Here is a 25,697-nt window from a genome sequence, read left to right as displayed (position 1 = left end):
TACCGAAAGACACACTTTTCTTTTAAAAAAAGCTGAAAAGTAGATAATGAAGTGTGCTTTGTGTGTACAGACACACAGAAAATACTGAAAAACACAACAAGAAGGACTGTAATACACATGTATCAGACACGCCCCCCTTGTTATAATGATGACAACAGTTTTTAGATGTAAAAAAACACTTTTTTTATTTTTTCACACACAAAATCAATAGTTATACTGATTGTAGCATCCCCAGGACAGTCTCTAGCATAGAATTCCCCATATTACTGGAGATATCGTGATGGAGTTTTTTCACTTCAGTCAAAATATTCACGTGTATGCTGTTTTCAACACACAGATGCATTACATCTACAAACAGAGCATACAATGAGAGCACATGATACACTTTTGATGTTTGTTTCATTTCTGAGATAATGTTACAGAATGTTTCGGAAAATGAAGATTCCAGGACCACTTTAAATGTTTCGTTTACAACCGTTTCCCAATGACCCTGAATAATACTGCTAGAACGAACGATATCCAAAATGTCTTCCAGTTTACAAACTTCGGCCATTCTTTTTACACAGGGGTCACTACTCGTTCTGTTTTCAATCGTCCCCATCACCACATTTATTAAACGGGTAAGGACTACATTATGATCAATATATACAGAGTGTTTTGCAAAGTAGTTTCCCATTTTTATTTTACTTAAAGAAAAAAGTCACTGCATCGAACAAGTCCCTGGCTTCTTCTCCATCCGACTGCTGTTTGTTAGTCTTCTTCTTCTCCATCCAACTCTGTATGGATATTTCAAGTCTCTCCTTGAGGCATCTACATTTTACAAGCTTGTGCAGAAAGGCTTCCGAAGCGCGTCCTATCTTCAGTTTATCCTCGCAAATGCCTTTTTCAATAAGACTCTGGTCAATCACTGCAACGAAGTCGGCGAGCCAAAGTCTTTTCATTAACGCTTTGTAATTGTTTCTGAAGAAGAAATCGGGCATGTCATTCCGACAATCGTGTTGCCTCTGGTCGGGGTTACTGCGTCGGCATTCTTTGCAGATTTCTTTTCTGTACCGATACATCACCATCTCCAGAATATGAAACAACTCCGATTTCACTGTGTCCCTAAACTGAGACTTCTTGACCCGAGGAGTAGCATCAGCAGCAGTAGTACTGCAAGATTCGGGTTTCCCACATGGTGGTGTTGCTGGTGGACTCTGTTCCTGACTGCAACTCGCGGGGGTAGTCTTGGCTTTTCTCTGCTCCATGGCTAGTTTACAACGATCGTCTTAGCGAGGTCCTTCATTTTAGATGATTTGTTGAGTGGAGGGTGGGGCTCATTGCGTTGAATGGGGGAGTCAATTATAGAATTGAGAGTTTTTAGAAAAAAAGTTCTTTAAGCGTTGTAGCTTTTTCATCTCATCTCCAGCAATAGGTGACATTTAAGAATAAGTAATAGTTTGTCATGATTTTACGGAAAAAAGTCAAAAGTATAGTTTATCAGAAATATGGAAAAGTCATTGTGTACAAATAGTATGTTGAAAATCAAAAAAGAAAACTCAATTCAATACAATTTAATGAATATTTTACCCTGTTCTAAAGTTTTGCACCCTTAAAGAAAAACCCCTTCCTTACCAACTACTTCATATTATACCCTTTGTTAAGTGTTGCGTACATCAGGGTGTATCTCAAAGTATCTTGGTAACATAAAATAACTAAAATATGTAAGTTTATCAGAAAAAAAACCCCATTGTTTAACTGAACAAGTGTTGCATACATCAAAGTGTGTCTAAAAGTATCTTAGTAACACAAGAAAAGAGAAAAAAAGCCTTGATGTCAACAAAACTGTATTTTTCCACTGAAATAGCGTTAAAATAAAAAAAAGTGCCTTTAAAGAAAATGTATTCAGACAAAGTATTTTATTTTCAAAAAAAAAAAAAAAGTTTAAGGTTTTGCATACATAAAAAGTGTATCTTACAGTTCCTTTGTGAGAGAATTACACACAAATCTGCCAAGTGTCAGGGAAAATTGTTAAAATCACAAACTTACCTTTTAGAGAAACAGTCTTTAAGAAAAAATCTAATCAGACTGTACTTCATTTTCTAGTTTTAAGGTTTTGCATCCCTCAAAGTGTGTCTAAAAGTATCTTGGCAAGAGAAAAAAAAGCCAAAATCTGCCTTTAAAAGAATCCGAATTCCTTATAAAGTACTTTATATTCAACCAGTTTCAGTTTTCAGACACCAAACTGTATCTAAAAGTATCTTGGTAACACAAGAAAAAGAGTAAGTGTAATTTATTCGGTAATGTTACAGAATGTTTCTGAAAAATGAAGATTCCAGGACCACTTTAAATGTTTCGTTTACAATACTATTACATATAGAGGAGAGCTCTTCTTCGGGAACATCCTCTCCCCTACTTTGTACCATCCAGTCATTAAGCCCATATAAGGGTAGGCTACATCAGACTTGGTTTTTCTCAGATCCATGGCTAGTTTTCAACGGTCGTCTTGATGGGGTCCTTCGTTTTAGATGATTTGCTGAGTGGGGTGGGACTTATTGCGTTGAGTGGGGGGAGTCAGTGTAGAATTGAGAGTTTTTAGAAAAAAGTTCTTTAAGCGTTGTAGCTTTTTCATCTCATCTCCAGCAATAGGTCATCATTTAAGAACAAGTAATAGTTTTGTCAAGATTCTACAGAAAAAAGTCAAAAAAAGTATAGTACGTCAGAAATATGTAAAAGTCATATAGTATGTTGAAAATCAAAAAAAGAAAACTCAATTCAATACAAATTAATGAATATTTTACCCTGTTCTAAAAGTTTTGCACCCTTAAAGAAAAACCCCTTCCTTACCAACTACTTCATATTATACCCTTTGTTAAGTGTTGTGTACATCAGGGTGTATCTCAAAGTATCTTGGTAACATAAAATAATTAAAATATGTAAGTTTATCAGAAAAGAAAAAACCTTGTTTTATCTGAACAAGTGTTGCATACACCAAAGTGTGTTTAAAAGTATCTTAGTAACACAAGAAAAAGAGAAGAAAGCGTTAATGTTAACAAACACTGGATTGTTCCACTGAAATAATAAATAAATAATTTCAAAAATTGCTCTTAAAAAGAACAAATGTATTCAGATAAAAGTATTTTGTTAGACTATTAAGTCCACGATGGTTATATTTAACCCCTAACCCATTTGTATTATATGTCTGTTGTCCTAATAAAGCCAGAGTCACCTGAATTAATTTTGTCTCCAGACCTTTTTTATTTTTTACATGTTGTAACAATCTTAAAACATTTTGTGGTTTGACTCTTTTTAAAAAAGTTATTTTTCATCTATCATTTTCAACCAAGCAGCAAGAGGTCAAATGTAAGAACAAGTAATAGTTTGTCACGATTTTATGGGAAATAGTCAGAGCGCGATGTCACATCTTAAAGACAGCTTGAACTGGATAAATGGTTAGTCTTTTTCAAACATACCGTACGTTCTGCATGTTAGTATATCAGGCCCATCGATTTAGACCCTACTGCCTTAGACGCATGCCCTCAATAGGGTAGTCACGCTTTGGGAAGAGGTGTTTCATTTCACAGATCCACCTTGATTGTTGTTGTGATGGCTGAAGGAAGATGACACCGTGTTTATGTATGACATGCAAAATATCTTGAAGTCCTACAAAAAAAAAAAAAGGGTACAATGAGTACGACAGTTTTTCTTACAATGCATTTTATTGATATGTCACACCCATGTATAGAAAAAACATGTTACAAAAAGAAGTAAAATATAAAAACAGATCAAAAATAAAACATACTTTAACGAAAAAGTATCAAAATAAAATAAAAACTCTTCCTAATGCTGCCAGAAGGCCCAAGCTGCTCTTGTAATCTTCATTTGGGTTTCGTCGTTCTCTACCAGCTGTTCGTATAGTTTCTCGATTTTAGCCTCAAAGAGTCTGGTGTTTCTGAGGTTGTGCAGAATCGCCTCGGTAGCTCCAAAGACTCTCCTCTCTGACACATGAAGGTGGTTCTGGTGCAGAGCGTCCCGAATGGCTGGAATGAAACGAACGGTCCACAGTCTCTTTACCACTTCATCATAGTGTCGATCCAAATAGTATTCATCGGTAGGGAATAAACACTCGTGCTGCCTCTGACTGGGGTGATCGACTTGACATCCGTTACATGTTTCCTTTCTGTAAAGGTACACGACTCTATCCAACAGATGAACTACAACCGCTTTTACCGTGTTCAGGAATGCCGATGTCCTAATACGTTCTGTAGCATCACCCTTGGGAGCATAAGGAAAGCATGGCGAATCAATGCCTACTGTTGTTGTTGATTCCTCTGGAGACTTGGATGGAGGTTGAGGCATATCCAGCCACCCCGTGATATCAATGTCAGCCATAGCGCTGTCCAGATCTGGTGTCCAAAATGTTGGTGAGGATGGCGGTCCTGTAGGCGTTTGATCCAGGCTGCATATCGTGGGGAGAGACTTGGTTTTTCTCAGATCCATGGTTGCTGCTCTCTAAAAATGTCCTTGCGGAGTCCTTACTTTTTAAATGATCTGCTGAGGTGGGTGGGACTTGTTATGTTGACTGGGGGGGGGCGGAGTCCTCTGCAAAAGTGAGGGTCTTTTTCACCAGTATAATGTCCATCGATGTCTGACTTTGTTTAAAAAGTTCTTTAAGCTTTGTAGCTTTTCCATCAATCATTTCCATCCATGCAGTCAGAGGCACCCTCAAGGACATTTGAAATACCCCGCAGGTAGAATTAAAATACTCCAAAACAAAATCATCAGAGGAGTCCTTACCCAACGTCACCAAACGGCTTGAGCGGTAATACCAACGCCCAGAGGGTCCGCTTTTAGTTTCCCAGACGGTGCCTGTCAGGACTCTTCTCCCCTCTGGTTGTGTGGGAATATCTCCTTCTTCTTCCTCCACATTGAGGGGTAAGGATGCAGGCTCTTCTTTAATCTCGCATGCTGTTTGTGTTTCTTTGTTTTTCTTTGCAAATATCTTGTACACCTCTGGTTCCACGATGGTTTCTTGATGCACTACTTCTTCCGATACAATGGTTGCTTGTAGATCTCGGGAAGACACCAGAGTTAACACAGCCCAATCTGTTGAGGTCAGTGTCGCTTTAACACTACGGGGTCCATACGTTTCTCCATTCTTCAGATTGTAGAAATGCAGTTCATTAGCCATATAGTTGAATATATAACCCCAAACATCGCCATTTTTTAGAATCCATTCTTCGTGAAGTTCTTCGGCTGTAGGCGTCTGAACCCGGCATACAAACTGCATTCGTTTCTTGATGGGAGCACCCAACGGATGGCTGTAAGTTGTCACCGGTGTCTCGCTGATTAAATTCATATCAAGACGTCTCTTGGCCATTTTCTCTCGACTTGAAAAATATTTAAGAGTGACTAAAAACGATGGCTTTTTATTTAGACAGAGGGAGAGGGGCGGGGAAAGTCTGTGTGTGTGTGTGTTCCCCCTCCTCCACCATATGTTCTCTCCCCTCATGTCCTGTCATGTCCTGTTTGCAAAAACAGAGAGGTTTAAATATATGTTTTTAAGATGCCTTACTTTTGATTAATTTCATGTTATTTGCAAGTATTTGTAAGTTACATTCGATACTGTATACAGGATTAACCACACAGGAAGTGGTAAGGAGGCGGGACATATATCCTAGGCATATTAATTGAAAACAACGGCATTTTATTTCTCATTTTTTTAATTTTAATTTATTTATTTTTTATTTTGAAAACCGGAAGCGGGGGCGGGACATCCGCCGGAAGCGGGGGCGGGACATCCGGTCGAACGAGGCGGGACTTCCGGTCGAACGAGGCGGGACTTCCGGTTTTCAAAATAAAAAGGCGGGACTTCTGGTCAAATAAGGCGGGACTTCCGGTCGAAAAGGGGCGGGGCGACCTGTCACTTTTTCTGCATACTAATGAGATTGAAGTGGCATTTGTATTACTACTAATGTTAATCAAATGAGTCCTAATTAAAGACAATTGAACAGATACAAAGTACTGTATGTCCCCCACAATCAATTTGGTAAAACTTGTCAAAGAAAGTATGCAAAATTCTTTAAAATAAAAATAAATCACTTTGAGGAAATATGAAATTAAACTAGAAATGTAGTGGTTGTTTTCTCTGTTGCTTTCTCCAAGATGAATTCAGATAAACATTTTGAATTACCACTAAACGCTGCCATTTCATATAGAACATAATTCAGCACTTGTAACAAATGCATATTTCTCAAGTGTGTTAAATTAACTATAATAAACAAATACATATGAGTCTGGAACCAGGCAAGCTTTATTGGTTTGAACTTAACAAAACACTGCTGGCAGATACAAATCACACTCGAGTCCTGCATATAGCATGTTTGCAAAAATTATGAAAAATAAACAATTAAAGTCACATTAATCTTTAGGTCGGTTTTTGACCAGTATTGAGTCAGTCAAATGTCATTGGACTCAACATGTAAACTTTAAACATTTCTTTACCTTGATAATGTCAACACGTCTTAGGTAGACTGTGTAATGTGTGTCCAGTATGAATATTTACACCATGATCACAGTTAGGGATCTGGAAGTAAAGGAAGTAAACATTTGAGAAAGCGGCTCACAGCATCAAAACTGTACGTCTCTGCTGTGATGTCCTCAGAAACACTGTTGGTTCTGATGTTTATGTCTCAGAAAACAACTCCTCAGAAGTCAGCTACATAAATATGTGTGTGTGTGTGTGTGTGTGTGTGTGTGTGTGTGTGTGTGTGTGTGTGTGTGTGTGTGTGTGTTCACTACACAGCATGAATGCTCAGCTTTTGGCAATTACAAGGAAACATCGCAAAAAATCAGCAAAAGCTCTCATATTCAGCGGCTAAATTATTTCCTATTTATTTTCCACAAAGCAAATATTCATAACAGATGCTAACACAGCAGTTAATTTGATACATTGTTCTTCTCTTAACAGTACCACAGGATGTAAGCATAACATTTTCCAGCGTAGGTCTAAAAATGGCTACAAATAATGCCCTATGCTGGGCACGATTGTTAATATGCTACAAAAACAAGAACTTCTTAAGTGTTTCACTTTAATTCACTGTGCACCATGAGAACTTCAATGGGAGTCAAACTGAAAATCCTGAATGTCCCCAAAAAAGTTCCACTCAACATATGCAAATTTCATATTGCTTTGCTGATGAGGGCCTTGAGATTGGGTCAAAACTTCAGAACAGGCAAGCAAGTGGATCTTGAGTTGATACAGTAGTAATTCAGTATTCAGTTAAGTAAATCATTCTGTCACAATCTGTCAAAAACTGGATTTTGACATTTCCAACCTCCTCCCTTCAATTGTTAACGATGACATGCCATAGCATACAACTTAAATATGGGTTATTGAAAGCCGATGAAAAAAAAGGCAAAGTATTATTTTACCTGGGGCTTTTTGGAATATCAATTTGGCTAAGATGTTGGGTAGTTTACAGTGGCTGAGACAATTCCCAGGTATTTCCAATCAAATGGTACAATAGTCTGTCCCCTATCCCAAGACAGATGAAACCTTCATCTCTGAAATACACTTGATAAGGAATTATCTGGACCCAACAGATATTAGTGAAAAGATGTAGACTCCAATACATTGAGACTGAGCTACTTACATGAATAATAGATTAAACCAGGAGGTACATTGAAATGCAAATCCATCTGTCTCAGGTTTTCAGTTTGCCTCCCATGTACGCATGTGTTCATCAAAGTGCCATATCTGTAGTATCTAGTTCTTAATATAAACCTTATATTATCATAAATAAAACCAGGAAGAGTCGGTTTCCATTTCTGAACCTGGCTTTAAGAGTTCTGGTTTCAAATACCAATATGTACATACCTAAGAAATCACTTCCATGGCAACAGCATCTCCAAGGCAGCCATTTTGATTGTAACCAGGATGATCACGGACAGCCTCTTGTTCAGTCAATGCTAACGTTGCAGAATCCTGCTGACGCGACCGCAGAACATTTCCAACCTCAATCGGCACTTTAAAAAGTCTCTCAGTTTCATCCATCAACATTTAAACATTCTCCCAAAGCTTCTCTCTTAAAATACAAACAGCTTATAAAATGTAATAGCTAAAACACCTAAAACATACTGTAATATATACACCTCATGGTACGGGATTACATTTTTGTTGCAGCATGAGGGGGAAGAATACTTTCTATACAGTTAAAGTGTACATCTCTATGCATATACAGTTTAACTCCGATTGTGTATATAATATTTGTGATACTGTATAAACTACGGATTATTATAATATAGACATTATTTATCATATCAGTCAGTTCTTCATGAACACTGTTGGAAAGCAATACTGGGAAAGAATACCTGATAATGCTACATTATAAACAACACATCTGTGTTGTTATTGGCAGGAGGAGAGCTAATTCACATTAGCTGCTAGCAGTTAACTAGCCGATGACACATAATAATGGAGTCGTAATGCTACACTACTGCTTGGCTAACAGCTACAGCTAATGTCAACAGACGGCAGCAAGGTGACAGTAAGTAACATAATGGTGTGATCGAGATCAAACATTTTAAAATTGGGTAAAGGTCAATCACAATGTGGTTCTGTTGTGTTCAAATGCCATCTTGAAATATGGTTGTTAGAAAGAAAAGTTATCTTTCTCTTTCAGCATATATGTCCACTTCAATGTTGACATGAATATTATAATATATTGATTTTTCTTTATTTAAAGTTTATTGTAAATGGGTAATATGTTATTAATTAACATGCATAATGAACAATTAGGCATTTCATCGCTGATAGCCCTAATTTGAAAATATTCTGGGGTTCCTTTATTTTTACATTCACAGTAAACTGAACCAATATCACTCTGAATTGTCTTTTTATCCATCACCTGTAGGCTACTCCTTATCATAATCAAAATCCATATCACTGTAGTCTTGTTTGGAATTACAAGTCAGTGTTTTACAGGGGTTGCTCTTATGGTTTCATTATTTGTTAAGAAAGTGGTCAAAGGTAATGAAGATGTAACATAGTAACCTTCCCAACCATGTCGATGACATTCCAAAAAGATATTTGATCGATTTTCTTAAAATCTTTTTAAAGCAGGCATCCTTATTCCTTGTTTGATGAAAGGATAATACATTTTTAGCCAGACACCTTATTTCAAAGGTTGGTTCTTTGAGTGAATGGCCAGAGTTGTGGAAATGATTCAGCTTCCTGTTTCCTGTGCTGCTTCACCCTGGGTATCACAGCCCTGATGATGTACAGTATGTACCCGTCAGAAACCTCACAAATGTCTTGTTGCTACTAATCATCATATCCCCTCCCGTTTTCCCTCCCAGCATGTTTAAAGTTCTGTCTTCGTCTCGGGCTGAGCAGCAGCAGTGAGTCATCCCTCCGCCCACCTGCTTCTCCTCCCCTCCTCCCCTCTTTTTTATTTCCTCTATTTGATCTCCCTAAACCTCCCTCCTTCATCTACTCTGCTGCATCTTTCCTCCCACACATTTTGTAGATACAGGAATTGTGTTTGTGTGTGGTGTGTAAGAGCTATAACCAATCTACCCCCCCCCCCCCCCAGTTGTGTTTTGTTTAAGTAGCCTAGCATGGCGAGGCACTCATTCGCATGTGCGCGTGATAGCGCGGAGGAGGCACGGCTGATGGTGGCACCCCCATCGGCAGTGACTGGGGTGGGGGTCCGCTGGGGTGGGGATGGGACTGAGGGTGGCCATGGGATGCTCTGGGTAGGGTGGAGGTGGCGGCCAGATGGAGGGGGTGTGGGTAGGAGGAGGAAGTGGAGGAGGAGGAGGCCGGCTGGTGCTGGTAGCTGGCAGCTGATGAAGGCCCAGAGGAAGAGGGCGTCTGCTGGGAGCTGCTGCCCCCCTTGGGTTGCGACTTTGAAGGTGGAGTCTGGTTGAGCTGGATGGAGATGTCGGAGGAGACCTCGGAAGCGCTGCGGCCCCGCTGGGGGGGGGGCCAGGAGTCTGGGTGGAGGAACTGGCCACTGTAGTCGCTGCATTCAGACATGCGGGGTCGGTAGAGGGCGGGGTGAGGCCGGTACAGCTCCTCCTCAGCGTAACGCTTCATGAAGAGATAGACTGACATGACTCCTGCCCCCTGTGACACAGAGAAACACAAAGATACTAGGGTTATTGCAATATCATATCCTCTATGTCTTGTAGTACAGGGGTTCCCAACCCCCAGTCCGCGGACCGGTACCGGGACGCGGATGTGTTACTGCCGGGTCGCGAAATAGCTATGAGTTTATCGTAATATTTGCAGAATTATAAATATATAAAAAAAATGTATCAGAATATTTTTTTTATATTCATATTATTTCATCCAGTAGCCTAGTTAATCTTCCACCAGAAAACCGTTGAAAATAGCTTTTATGATGTTCCGAGGGATTCGGCGGCTCAGCCATAGAGGGCTCAGCCTCTTGTGCGCACAAGAAAATTACTGGTGCGCCGAGTAGGAAGTGGAGCGCACAGGAGACAACGGTTTAATTGCAGACTGTTATGTTTATGTGGGGAAATGGCAGTGCATACATTATTTGAGATAGATTTCAAACTCGGCCAGAGGTGTAGAGCTATTTGTTTAAGCACCGGATTGGCAAAACAGGAGAGTAAACCAGTCTGCCTTGATCTATGAATTAGTGTCCGGGACTCTCACGGTATCTGCTGCCACAGCTGTTTTATAGAAGGAAAACCTCCCTCACTTCATGAAATGGCTGCAGCATCAGGAGGCAGCGGGACGTGTAACTCCGCCTCTGAGAAGTGCAGCACCAGCGGGTAAAGATGTGCCTTTTTGCGCACCGCCTTCGCTGTGTTTACCTTCATCAGAACAGAGAGTGACTGCAGGCTGCTACGTGTTAACCACACACACACACACACACTTCTACACACACACTTCTACACACACCTCTACACAGTGATGTAGTGGGCGTTGGACGCGGGGGTACGTCGTACCCCCACTTATTTGGAGCATAATCTTTTTTGTAATAGTCTAATAAATATAAAATCATTGCCAGTCTTATCAGTTGCAAGTGTGTATTTTTTGTAATAATGACAACATAATACATTTCACAGTAATTATAATAAAAAATAAAAACGATTTCCTTAAAGAATTATGATTAGTCATCACGCTCGTGACCCCGAGGCGAGCCAGTTTACCGCCCGCCGATTTTGCGGCAGCTCTTTCCCTCAAGAACGCTAACGAAAAAGCTCTATAATGGCAGGCAAACATTTTTTACTTGACTTCTTTTCTAAAAAGAATACAATTCACAAGAAGAAAGAGTCTAGCAGCACCGAAGCTACAAGTGAAGCTGCTACTAGTACTACAGTACATCATCAGAAGAGCCGCCTAAAGACGTGGATAATGCTAGCTAACGTGCACGTTAGCTGCGCTAGCAACGTTCCCCTGGCTAGCTCAAGCTCACCTTCCCCAGAGGTATGGACGGAGGAGATGTGGCGGAGGAAACAAGAGACATACCCGTGGATAGACTGCAAAGCTGGGAAACTGGGCTGCAAAGTTTGTTCATCCATATCTGATGTATCAGTCTTCAAAACGCAAGGTGTGTGTGTGTGTGTGTGTGTGTGTGTGTGTGTGTGTGTGTGTGTGTGAAAAAAAAGCAGCGCTGTCTGCTTATTTGCAATGTAGGCTAGGCCTAATCAGAATAATTTCCAGTCCAGATTCAATGTTTGCATTAGTAGGCTATATATATTTTTCATTTTGTTTATTTAATAAGTTAATTTCAGGACAACTTTGGGAATTTTGTTTGTTTGTTATGAGTTTTAAATAGATTTTGAAAGTGGAGATAGAGAGAGAGAAAAGCAGCGCTGTCTGCTTAGTTTCAATACTGTAGTTTATGCAATTTAGGCCTATACATTGTTTATGTAACGTATGTGCCAGTGTGTCCATGGTTTTGAGTCTGTGTGTCTGTTGAGCACAGCGCCGTCTGCTTTTTGCAGTACAGTAAGTAAAGTAGGACTAAGCATACCGGTAGTTTCTGTGGACCTGTCTGCCCGTTTTGTGAGTGCACTGCGCGTGTGCGCACTTGTTTGGCATTGTTTGGGATTACCTAATTTAAAATAGCGTCCCCCCAGTAAAAAAAATCCCCACTACACCACTGCCTCTACACACAACTCTACACACATCTCTACACACATCGAACTGCCCGATTACTCCCCCTTTTATTAGTTTTATGAAGGAGATGTCCAGTCACCAAGGCGCATGATGTGTGTGCAGATGAGATGAGACATCGAAGGTACAGTAAGAGGATAAAGAGATGGAGGCGATACAAGAATAAAAACAGGGAGAGGAGATGATTGGAATAGTGAAAGAACTCAAAATAAGAGAAAGACAAAAGATAGATGACAAATACAAAGGGGCAAGGAAGAGGAGAGAAGAGAAGATTGAAAGGGACAACATAGAAGAGAAGAGTGGACAAAATGAAATGGAAATGGAGGACATGTAGGAAAGAAAATGGGGAGTGGGGAAATAATCAAAATAAGGCAATGCATATGTGAAAGGAGAAAGAACAGTGACAGGAAAGATCAGATAAAAGAGAAAAAAAATGGAAATCGGATAAGGGGAGATGGGCGAGAGAGGCTGCAAATGAAGTGGGAGAGAAATAAGGTAACAGGGGAACTAAACCAAAAAACAAAGAGGAGGGGACGCGATAAGAGAAGAAGAAAAGAGAGGGTAAGGGGCAACAGAGAATTACAGAACTGAAGACTAAAGAGACAAGATAAAAGTAGAGGACTTAGAGAGAGATGGTGGGAAAAAAGGAAGATATAAGTGAGGAGCTAGGAGATGAGGATGAAGGACGGAGAAGGAGTTGCAGAGCCCCCCCCAGCAAGGAATATTCTGATGCAAATGGAGCTGTGCTCGACAGAGCTGCTTCCCTCAAGTATTCAAGCTATTAACATTTATGAATACTGATGCAGGCAGGGCGATGGGCTCCTACGCAGGCACACAAGTGTGTGTGTGTGTGTGTGTGTGTGTGTGTGTGTGTGTGTGTGTGTGTGTGTGTGTGTGTTTAGCTGAAATAGTCTGCATCACAGCAAGCTACAAGCAATTTGTAAGTCTGTGTTTGTGCACATGCTTGAGTCTGTGTTGCTAAGCAGTGGTTGGTCCACATCCACGCTGAATTCCAAACAATCTGCGTGTGTGTGTGCATAATTTATCTCTTTTGTCAGTTACATAGCGTCAGTGAATGTGAAGCATCAGTATATATTAGTGTCACCGTGAACTGCTCATTGAGTGTTTACTTGAAAATCTGAGTGTGAGTGTGTGTGTGTTTGAGTGTGTGTGGTTTTCTGATTACCTCTTTCAGCAGGAAGGAGGAGGCAGCGAAGGCGAAGGACCAGCCGTAGCGGTAGTGGAAGAACTGCTCCGGCTCTCTGGGTCGGTTCATCACCTCGTCATTAATACTGGAGATATATAACACCAGGCCAACCACCAGACTGAGACCTGCACACACACATTCATTATTGATACTGTTATTACTACAAATACAGAGTTTACAGATACCGCACCAACCCATTTGAGGATGAAACCATAATCTCTTGTAAAAGGCTTTAACACAAGCTCTTACATGGTGCTGATTTGACTGACGATAGACTGTATAAAATAATTGTACACTGTGACATCACACATTGGTTTGTGGACAATAGCTCTGAAACCTCACTTTGGAATAATATTGGTTGTCTGAACCAGCAGTGATACGGGAGGTAGGAACAAAGCACAACTGAACAAAACGACGTTGGCTTGCTTCAGACCCAGATGTTGCCGATTGCCACTGGGATTCACCCGATTATCCCCTGGCAGGTGAATAACTGTCATACCAACCAACCACCTGACTAATACATGTAATAACCATATCTTCAATTCACCTTACATATACTCTATCGGCACTTACTGAATCTTAAGAGCTCAAGAGAGATGGTGTTGGTCAGGATCTTGACACAAACGGATGAACCCAAATGCACGACCCAGAGACAAAGTCTTGAATGTAAACAAATGTAATTTTAATTTCACAGATCAGGTAATCCCTCTTAACAGAGTAGGTACTGGAAATAACAAAAGGCGCTCACGAGGAGGAAAAAAGGCATAACAAAAAGAGAACTTAAGAAAAACTTAAGCCTACAAAATTAACAAAAGAAACAAAACCTGACATGAGTGAAAGCGATCCTTTCTGAGCTGAGGCTTGGCACCACCATTCGGGGAAACAAACAAGACGAACTGACACAGGACAGGGGAGAGACAGGACTATTTAAACATGAGGTGAGTGGGAACAGGTGGAAACAATCAGGGGCGGGGCAGACGCTGATGATGGTGGGAACAACACACAAGGGGAGGAAGAAACAGGGCCTGAAATGAAAGACAAGAGGTAAGTACAAAATAAAACAGGAAATGGAAAACGAGACATTACAATAAACAGAGAGACTGACTAGAAATGAAGAAACAAAATAAACAGACATGACCAGACGTGACATAATACATAAACATAACTAACACATTTGACGAGACACAACAGTGTTCCAAACAAACAAAACATCAGAGACAGAAGAGATATATTGATCTCTACTTTGGCAAACCCCTTAGCATGCAGTTGGATAAGGAAGTAGTTCTCCATATACTGTACCTGGGCCAACAAGTCCTCCAACTCATACGACCAAATGGGTCGATTGTTTAAGCCCTTATTACGACCAAATATGTCGTTTGTTCAAGCGCTTAATACGACCTATAATTACGTTTTAAAATTGTCGGCCTCGAGTGCTCCCGTTGAATGCAAACGTTACAGAGGGTTGTTTATTCACAAATAACCCTCTCTGTAAAATCCTAAATTGTAGGATAGTTTGGCCATTAAAACGCTTTATGATTAGATTTCTAGCGAGAAGTATATATTGTACTTTTAGAATCCACGTCCAGTCGATATGTAGGATCTATAGTTTGATAGATATTACGAAGATGATTTGAGATTTCGTCAGGAGAACGTGTATATGCGGCAAGCTTCCATGTAAAGTTACGGGTTGAAAACAGTATTTCCGGTCTCGCCGTTTTCATAATAAAACCAATGATCAAATGATTTAACAGTGATATCTGCACTACTCATCCACTAAAAAACATCAGTTTATCCTAGTTAATTATACGACATTAATTGGTTTAAATTGTGTACAATGCTTTTGTGTTTTTCCCATAGGTTTTTCTCTTTCGATTCTGAGAGACACATTTCTTTTTTCAGAGGTTTTGATAGGCTAAAATCACGCCGCAATGCACGTCGGGATATGGTGTTTATGTGATATGAAATCGGAAAACATTAAAACAAATAATAATAATACTTTATTCCGAGTGTTCTTGCTTTTCTCTTTGAAAGTCATCACATAACGGCATTGCAATACACGGTTCGGCTGCATTAAATATTACATATCTGCCGTAGATATGTATTTATAGAGCCCTGATCAGAAGACCTTTTGACAAACTGGAAGAGATGCCGCCAAAACTGAATACGTGACGTGGACCATAAATATATCAACAATTAAACAACATCTTCCATTTCTTTTCACACAATACGTCTCCTTGCAGTATCAACACTAATTCGGCTGACTTTTATATTTGATCCAATTAGTAGATAGTCTGTATTTACACCATAACGGTGCACAGCTGATAGAAAGGGACTTTTTTGTAGTTTTTAAAGATATTACTGATTTTCTGAACTACCTTTCCAACTCCTCATGCAGTTGACTGTTACAGGTCTATACAGGTTCATGGTACAATGCATAAGCTTCACATCGAGAGACTGAAACTGTATTTTCCTTTACCGTTCTGTTTTAAACTCACAATAAAGTGAATAGTCATATTATGTCAGTTTAGTGCAGGACGTCCAAAGATATTAACAGGAGGATGTGCAAAACAGACAAACTGATAAGGCTGAATTTTACTCAGGTGTAACTAAAGTCTGATTTAAGGGTTGTTTATATTTCACATCATTAATCAGAATCTGCAAAGTAACAAAAATAAATGTAGTAGAGTAAAAATACCAGGTTAACCTCTGAATTGTAGTGGAGTAGAACAAAGTAGTACATGCTGCTGTAACAAAAACATTTCCCAACTTGGGATCAATAAAGTATCTTAACTTAAGATGATCGATGGCTACTGCCATATTTGCTAAATGTGCATCTGAACCTTGACAAGTGCATGTTTCAGGCTTATCAATTAACAACAGGAGCGGTCACAGACATAAGACCAGCTGTTAAATAAAGCTCTTCTGACCTTAGCTGTCATGTGGTATTAATGCTGCCCATTATGGACACAAGCAATTTTCACCCATGTATTAATTATATGTTTTAAATTTGATAACACCAATGTGTTTCGTGTCCCCTACACCTCCAGGGATGTATACAGTTTAATACTGGCAACTTCTAATTGTGGGAAATACGAAAACGTCTTTTAAAACTACATTTCCCAGTAGAGACGTGCCATAGAACATGTTGCGAAACACACAATAGCCAGCAAGTGTAATTCTGGGGGGGAGGGCCGGGCTGGACCCGTCCAAGTCCAGTTTTGGATTGTCTGGCGTGGTTCCATTCCATTTCAAAGAGCTTTGACGCTCAGCGTAACCTTGTCGCACTGCCACTCCAATATCCAATCACAGAGCTTGAGGGCTAATCACGGGGTTTGTAAAGCAAGGCGGATGTTGTAGTCCCAAACGATAGCTGGGGATTCTGGGTAGTGTAGTGTCTTCGGAAACTCTGTAGTGTCTAAACTCCGAAAAAACAATTTGTTTCTCCGAATCGAAGGTTAAAAACACAAAAGCATTGTACACAATGTAAACCAATCAATATTGTGTAATTAACAAGGATAAACTGATGTTTTTTAGTGGATGAGTAATGGAGATATCACTGCGTAATCATTTGACAGTGTGGGGAATACTTCCGGTTTTATAATGAAAACTTCGAGACCGGAAATACTGTTTTCACCCACGCTAACTTTACATGGAAGTTGCCCCATATACAGTACACGTTCTCCTGGCGAGACCTCAAATCATTTTCGTATATCTATCAAACTGTAGATCCTACACATCCACTGGACGTGGATTATAAGAGTACAATATACACTTCTCGCTAGAAATCTAATAAAAAAGCATTTTAATGGCCAAACTATTCCACAATTTAGAATTTTCCAGAGAGGGTTATTTGTGAATAAACGACCCTCCGGAGCGTTTGCAATCGACAGGAGCATGTTGTTTCTTACACGACCACTAGAGGGGCTACACTTTAAAATGTGTCTCTGGGTCGTATTTATCTGCTGAACAATCGACCTATATGGTCGGTTTTTGTAGGAGGACAGGCTGACCTGGGCCATCAACCCATTTAACAGCGGCAACTTGTCAAAGCAGGTAAAGCAGAGCTGGATCAATAACATTAATGCTGACTGCATCCAGGGCTCTGGCAGTGTATGCTAACTCCCTGACATGGCTCACTGGGACACTTAATGAGCCATGGCTAATTTGTTTTATTTACCCCATGTGCTTTTTCTAATTTAACAAGTTAACTCCAAGTGTACGAGAGATAATAGGGCCATTTCAACTGAATTCAATAGACTTGGTTGTCTTTTCGACTTAAATTATATGAATTGATAATTCAGTTTCCTATTGATTTTGTCTTTTTCCGAAAGCTACCTCCTGGAGGTCAAAGAGAAGATTAAAAATCACTGCAGGAACACTCAAAGCCTCTTTTTTGAATGTGTGCTACATGTGCATTTTTCTGAGTACAAATGATTGAATGCTAAAGACAAACCTTATAAGAGCACTGGAGATGCCAGTGGTCAACTGAGTGAGCAGGCAGAGGACAAGGAATTACGATAACACATCTTTTTAATGTTCAATCCCTTACAACTGCCCTAAAGACTATAAATCAAAGCAGGCGGTGCAAGGCTAATGTTACATTACCGTTGTTACCCGGTTCCACTAATCCCATTTCAATGGGCCTTCAGTCTCTTTGTTCTTGTGTGTGTGTGTGTGCTCTGTAGCTGGAAAAACTAATGATAACGTGTCCTTGTTGTGCTGTAAATAGACTGAGAAAACCCCAACAACAGGCTGTGCTGTGGTACAGAGATAAACACAGACAGTCACACACACACCCTCATTAACAGCGTGCCTGTCGAGAGACTAACCACAGCAGCTGACCTCCAAAATCCTCCAGCAGTGAAACTAAACACTGCAAAATGCTACCATTTAAAAAATAAACTTACAGCTCTTTGTCTCTAAAAACATATCACTGATAGATAATCTGACAACACTATAAACAGGGATGAAGTAAATAAACCCAAGCCAACACAGACATTCATTTGAAAATATGTTAAGCCAGTTTAGGCCTCTGCGTCAGGGTTTCTCTCAGGCTCTGAGGCTCTGCAGAGCTGATGTGCTCCAAAAATAATAATGGCAGCGCTGCAGATCCAACATGTTAGCCACCAAACAATTATTAAGGCAACACAATGACAGCATGGCAATTGGTATATTTTAATATTCGATTCGGTTTTCAGGTGTTACCTAACGTCTAATAATTTGCAGGTACCTCAACTACATTTTTTGTTACCATCTTTCATGATAATAATACTTTACTGACAGATTCTTTCTTGAAACAGTGTACTCTTTATTGTATATTTGACCTAGGATTGACTGCACTTTTGTTGATGTATTTTAAAATACATGTCCTACGATACAGTATGATACAATATTGAATGTCGTTATAAGTGGCTATAGGAAAAAGATGAATCTCTTTTTTATTTCACCTGCACAAAAATGTTTTGTGCAACAACAAGTCGCAATGCCAGACTAACACATATATATATATATTTTTTTTTCTTTAAAATAATGGTAGAAATGTCTAACGTCCTTCCCTTACGTACTGTAAGGTGAGAAGGCTATCTGATTCAATATCTGTTTTATTATTTAATATTTATCGACAGGCTTAGTCAGACCTTATTTAACCTGACCATCTAAAACCAGTTTAAGGCCTAGACGTCTTAACGTATCTAATCTAAGGGCCCTTTCCTCATAGAGTGGCACACATCTAGACTGAAACATGTGCCTTTATATATGTTTCTTTAATTAAATTAACACAAATTAATGACTTAGTGTAATTTCTTCTTATCTTTAATATTTCTATGCATGTTTCTTAATTAATACTACTACTGTAAAAAAAATGTAAATTTCCCCTCTGTGGGACGAACAAAGGTATATTAAAATCTTGAGACACATTTACATGTTGTATAACAATGCTTATGAACCCTTAAACCATTAATAAACCAGTAAAACCTTTAATAAACCATTACAACCTTTAATAAACCATTACACACTTGAGAAACCTTTACGTTGGTATTCTGTTTCTGATTCTCAAAATATGCTACAATGTATATTTCAGCTAATTCATAAGGAGACTGTGTGCATTGTACTTGCACAAACGTTTCAGGATGTACCTGAAGTGGAGCATCATATACAACAAAATGGACTGTTTTGTCCAGGAAAAAAAGATTACCAGAGAACCATTTGAAAAAAAGATTACCAGAGAACCATTTGGTTTTGATAAGAATAACCTGCTGAGATACAGCTGTGTAAAATAGGGCATATCAAAGCAGGGGACCCATAAGGAGACATGCAGGATATTCGTTGTAAACATTTGAGAGTTGCAACTTTCCTCTTTGGCCATCAGATGGCAGTGTTGTGACTCAATGCTCATCTCAGCCCTCATCTGTGGGTCCCTCATGTGTTTGAAATGTGTTTGAAATGGAGAGAGAGGAAAATAACAGACAGAATTGGAGGAGCGAAGTTTCTGGAGGACATGAGAGACGAGAATAGGGAATAAAACAGCTGGTCCACAGCAACCATGTGTTAATCTCGGGGTGCGCTGTGACTGATGGTTAGTGTTCCTTACAAAAAAAACACACATGCCCAGTGGCGACTGGTCATTAGGGGCAGGTGGGGCACAGCCCCACCTAGTGTCAGCAGAAAGTATTACGATAATGATTACAACAAAATGCAAAAAATAAATAAAAAAATATATAACATATATTTTAAGATCATGTTTAATCATCTGATTCGTCTGTACATTGCTGTTTTAGTATGTGTTCTTCTAACTAGTGTCTACAGTGTGCCTATTGAGCTGTTTAGAGCCATGTGGGACAAAATCTGATCCTGCCCCTCCCTCTGACTGACTGTCTAAGTGAACGGTGACTGCAAAAACTACACTGCGCATGCTCAGAGTATTTTCCTATTTAATGTGTGTGGCAAAAAATAATGACCATAGGGGCAAAGTGCTGCCATCCCCACCATACGTCATCTCACATCATTCAGAGCTGATTGGCTGTAAGTACATGTGCCGCGAAAAGTGTGGTGTGTGAAGAGGAGGAGAGAGAGCTGCAGTGAGGCGTCCTAAAACCAGGAAGTAAGCTGCGCATGGCTTCCCTCGACAAAAAAGCAACGAGATTTCTCCACAGGATTTTAGAAAATAGCTGTGGGAAACGTAGCTGTTAGATAAATGTACGTTTTGTTCAGCCGGATAATATCCACATGTCTACCCTACTTTTATCATTTTCGAATCATAAATCTATCGATTAGATTAGATTTATAATAGACTTTTGAAACTACAAGAAGATAAGGAGGACTTTTACAAAAAAGTAATAGAGATTTTTGTCCAGAAGGATAGGTAAATGGACTTAATCTTCAAGTCAAGGTAAGACTGCAATTTTATTGAAAATGGGATCTTACTAAGAGAGAACAATTCAATATTTAAATGATAAAATTACATTTTTTTGGGTATCCTTCTGTTGAACTGTCTGTTTAAAAGTAATTGAAGCATCAGACAAAAAAAGCTTTTGAAAATAATATTATATTTTGATTTAATATATTTGTAAACCTGAAGAGTCAGTGCCAGTGCCTCACCAGCCATGAACCTCGCTGCAGAAGCTTATATATAGACATCTGAGTTTTTTGTGCCCCACCACTTTTGTACATATAGAAACGCCACTGCACATGCCTACTGAGAAAAACAATTTGTCCTGCAAATTCATTCAGAAATAGCAGTCATTTCAGTTGTTTTCCATAACTCCCCTGCTGGGTGTGAAATAACTGAATTGCTGCCTTAAAAAACATTGTCTTTTATGGCAAAAACAACACGTTTTGGAGCATTGTACTTTTGCTTTCTTAGAGGTTAAAATCATCGATTTCTGAGCAAAATGTTTTCTTTGTGCTATAACTGAAATATTTCTGATAACAAAATGTTTCTAACTGAAAGTGCTTAGTAATTGCTAGATGTTGAAATTGATGGTTAATGTTTTTTAGACAATTAACATTTTCCCCTTTTTCTAAAAATAAGAATATGTTCTCACATCATGCTGTTGCCAAAGTTGTTTTTGCTTTGTCAATTGTGTAACTTTTCTTAAACTAAAAACATTTTGATCATATTGAGACAATGAAATAAAATACAATGAAATAAATGTCTATGCGTACTTATCGTATTTCTTTAAACGTTTTATATTACATTTGAAAATTAATGATTTCATGTATACAATTATTGAAAACTTGCGTCTATAGGTGAATAGTTGACTGTGTATGTATAATTTGTTGCATTAAATAAAGCCAAATGATATGGGAAAAGGAATACCAATCAAATATGAACCAATATTCTATAGTGTCTTTCTACTTTACGGAACAAAGTACATTTTTAGCTGTTTTTAGTTTACAACTATTGATCTAATGTTAGTCTAGATATGCATTATAAATCTTCTTGTTTGCCTATGTGTATTTGTGTATGCATGTGTGTTTCTCCATCTTGGCTCGAGGACATTCTCATGACATCATGGTGTGAAGTCAGCACTCCAGCATGCTAAGCTAGCATCTGTGAGGTACTGTAAAGCTCACTCATGGAGAAAAAAAAGGGGCTAAAACAGGAAGGCGATGTCATCCTGTCTGCTCAGAGACTACAGAGATCCAAAAAATCCCAACAACCGCCTCATCTGCTGAACGCTCGACCTTGCACTCGAGAAAAAGGGACAGCAACGTCACCCAGTTGCCTGCAGCGACACGACGAAGTGATGTCACAATGTTGGCTTCACTGACTCCCCTTCACAAAAGGACTGTGATGGAAATTAAACAGGAAGCTCAGTGAAAGCTTCCACTGCTGTCGTGACAGATAGGACTTTAGTTTGGTTAAAGGCCAATCCTTAGTGAAACAGGAAGACGGAATTTTGCTCTATGTGGCATTTTCTGGCCTTTATATACTGTCAGAAATGTTCCAACCATGTTTGGTGTGCCAACTATGTTACCCAATCATTTAAAAAGTTGTTGTTTGTCCCAGTGGTGTTTTCTCCTGGAGGCCAAGGGAAGCCAGGCTTCCCCTGTTTTTTCGGATTGTAGTTATAATTTTAATAAATAAATAAAAACACTTCGATTAGTTTCGGAAATTCTTTGTTGTGTGTTGCTGCCAGCCCGTATCTCCCCCATTCTCATTGAGTATTTTACAAAGAGTGAAACAGCGCCCCTCTAGATGTTATGGTGAAACAGTAGATTGCACTCTCTGTTGCGAGGGGATGCCAGCCGAAATTGGCTTCCCTTGGTGAAAAACAGGGATTGACCAATCAGACAAGGCTCACGTCATGCCCCTGCCAACCTGTGATTGGTCAGGGCCATGCCAAGGGAAGCCAGAGGTGGCTGGCTTCCCTTGCCTCACAATCCAATCAAATCGCATCAACTTAGTGTGGCATCCTAAAACCCGGAAGTAAGCTGCGCTCGGTTTCCCTCGACAAAAAAGCAATGGGATTTCTCCATAGGATTTTGGAAAATAGCTCGAAATAAGGTCAGTGGAAAACGAACCTGTTAGATAAATGTACGTTTTGTTCAGCCGGATAATATCCACATGTCTACCCTACTTTTATAATTTTCAAATCATACATCTAATCGATAGAAGATAGATAGCGTCACTGCACCACTCTCACCGCCGTTAGAAAGTAGCAAGCAACTGAAGCAAGTGTAATTATGGAGGGTGGAGATTTGGAGTATTTAATCAAAAATAATTGTACTAAACTTCCGCTACAGCAGCAACAACAAATGAAATCTGATGACAGGCCAATGCCCAAACTGGAGCTGTGTACAGCGAGGAAAAAAGGAGCGAATCGGACGTAAAACGTTAAAGGTCTCCTGATTTAGTTTGTGAAGGAATGCTTATTAGAGTTTCGGCTGGAGAGTGCGTGCGGACCTGTCGGTTAGATAACAGGCGTGTGTAAGTCCTGCATCTGTATGATACAAATGTGTGTAAAATGATACCGGGTGCTGTAATCACTCATCTGGTTACGTTATTACATTGACCACCACACCCCGACCCAAAAGAAAGGACGTATTATTGGCTTCCCCTCATGTTTTCCCCACGCCACGCTACTGGTTTGTCCCTAAAAAATGTTTTCTTTGTTGTGTTGAGGCATAGAAAATGTGGTTCTTTAAAAACATGCTAGCACATTTAAGAAAACAACCGGCACTGTTTACATCAGTGTTCACTAAGTAACAGTCTTCTTCTTCCCTTTTGTTGGCCCATCGCTATGTTTCTTGGCACTCTAACACCGCAGACTGTCGTTTAATTAAAACCATTGGCAGGAATATATTCAGACCCGGCGCCGTGGGAGGACCAGGGAGGGCCAGGCCCATTTGACATTCCTGCCCCCCCAATAAACAAGTTTTTTATTAAAAAAAAAAGTTTTTATTATAAATTGTGAACTTTAATGCTACGATGTATGTGATTTCAGATAGTAATATAAGAGTAATACATGAAAAACAGGTATGTACGACGGAGTATTAGGGCCACACTTAGAAGAAAAAAAACAGAGAGATTTCGAGAATAAAGTCGTAATAATACGAGAATAAAGTCATAGTTACGAGAATAAAGTCGTAACATTACGAGAATAAAGTCATAATTACAAGAATAAAGTCGTAACATTACGAGAATAAAGTCATAATGTTACGAGAATAAAGTAATAATTACGAGATTAAAGTCGTAACATTACGAGAATAAAGTAGTAATTACGAGATTAAAGTCGTCCTCCTGCAGAAAGTTGACAATCTCCTCCAAGTCCGTTTGGTTCTTTTTTCGAAATAATAGACATAGTTTCTTCCACAACCTTTTCAAAGTTCTAATACTTATGATAATCTGATGCTCATGTGCCAAAAGATTAAGTATTTCGTTATTTGAGAAACCAAAACTAAAGTACTGCTTCACAAGATGCTCCACATTCCTCATTGTATTGCAGGACGCTGCTGTTGTCTCCTTCTCAAGTCACTTATGAAACTATGACTTTCATCTCGTAATTATGAATTTATTCTCGTAACATTACGACTTTATTCTCGTAATATTACGACTTTATTCTCGTAATATTACGACTTTATTCTCGTAATTATGACTTTATTCTCGTATTATTACGACTGTATTCTCGAAATCTTTTTTTCTTCCAAGTGTGGCCCAAATACTCCGTCGTAGGTATGAAATACTATATGACAGTAAAACAAGAATACAGTTTAAAAGGGGAGTGATTAGTAAAATATCCATAAAGAAATAGTAAATCTGTTTACAGTTCTATTTCATATGGGTGTTGAGAGTATCCATAGATCTCTTCATTTTGCTCTCAAAGTGCACCAGATTGATGCTTTCAACTTCAATATAAAAAAACAAATCTTCCCGGGGGAGCATACCCCCGGACCCCCCTAGTGGAAGTTAGGTCCCCCCCCACTAAAAAATGTGCACTTTACCCTTGCTTACAGGCCATGACCGTGAGAACAAAGACAAAAGAGTGTCGAAAAGCTGAACGCAGGTGGCGAAAAACAAATCTCCAGGTGCACTTTGAAATCTATAAAGAGAGACTTGGCCTTTATAATTTGGAATTGAAATGTGCCCGACAGTCTTTCTTCTCTATCATTGCCAAAAACAACACACGTGCCTTGTTCGCTACCGTCGAGAGACTAACTAACCCCCCAGTGTCAGTAGCCTCTGAATTTCTATCCACCAGGGCGTGCAATGAATTTGCCTCCTTCTTCAATGACAAAATTCAGAAAATCAGACAAGCAGTCAGTGCCTCTGCATCAGGTACAGCAAATGTTTTATCTCTGTGTCCACCTAATATCAATTCAGACATCATGACACAATTCCATCAGATTAATGATAAAAACCTAGAGGACATTATACAACTTCTGAAATCCTCCTCTTGCTGCCTTGATATTATTCCAATAGGGTTTTTCAAAAATGTTTTTCCTTGCATGGCCTCAGATCTACTTCAAATAGTAAACAAGTCTCTTCACTCAGGTGTTTTTCCACAGGCCCTGAAAACTGCAGTCATTAAACCGCTCTTAAAAAAGCATAATCTAGATGCTTCAGTAATGAACAATTACAGGCCCATATCAAACCTCCCATTTCTAGGTAAAATCATTGAAAAGTAGTCTTTCAACAGTTGAGTAATTTCTTGCATTTAAATAGTTGTTTCGATGTGTTCCAGTCAGGCTTTCGTCCAAACCACAGCACTGAGACTGCTCTTGTAAAGGTCTTCAATGACAACCACTTAAACACAGACAGTGGCAGAACTTCAGTGTTAGTATTATTAGATCTCAGTGCTGCGTTTGACACTGTTGACCACAACATATTACTAGACCGACTAGAAAACTGGG

At 39.3% G+C, this 25,697-nt stretch overlaps 1 protein-coding gene across 1 annotated transcript in view; it reads right to left on the bottom strand.

Annotated features, from left to right (window-relative positions):
* Positions 1-9,564: 9,564 nt before the first annotated feature.
* Positions 9,565-25,697, bottom strand: part of LOC117454731 (voltage-dependent calcium channel gamma-7 subunit-like) — a 52,978-nt gene continuing 36,845 nt past the window's right edge. Inside the window, exons 5-6 of the mRNA XM_034093873.2 lie at positions 13,323-13,468; positions 9,565-10,111 (exon numbers count right to left, since the gene is read on the bottom strand). Of these exons, the coding sequence (XP_033949764.1) occupies positions 9,596-10,111; positions 13,323-13,468 (662 nt within the window). The 3' untranslated portion in view covers positions 9,565-9,595. The remainder of the gene's footprint in view (positions 10,112-13,322; positions 13,469-25,697) is intronic.

Source organism: Pseudochaenichthys georgianus, chromosome 11, assembly GCF_902827115.2.
Source record: "Pseudochaenichthys georgianus chromosome 11, fPseGeo1.2, whole genome shotgun sequence".
NCBI lineage: Eukaryota > Metazoa > Chordata > Actinopteri > Perciformes > Channichthyidae > Pseudochaenichthys > Pseudochaenichthys georgianus.
Note: the sequence above shows the minus strand (reverse complement) of the source record. Positions and strands in the feature narration are given on the sequence as shown.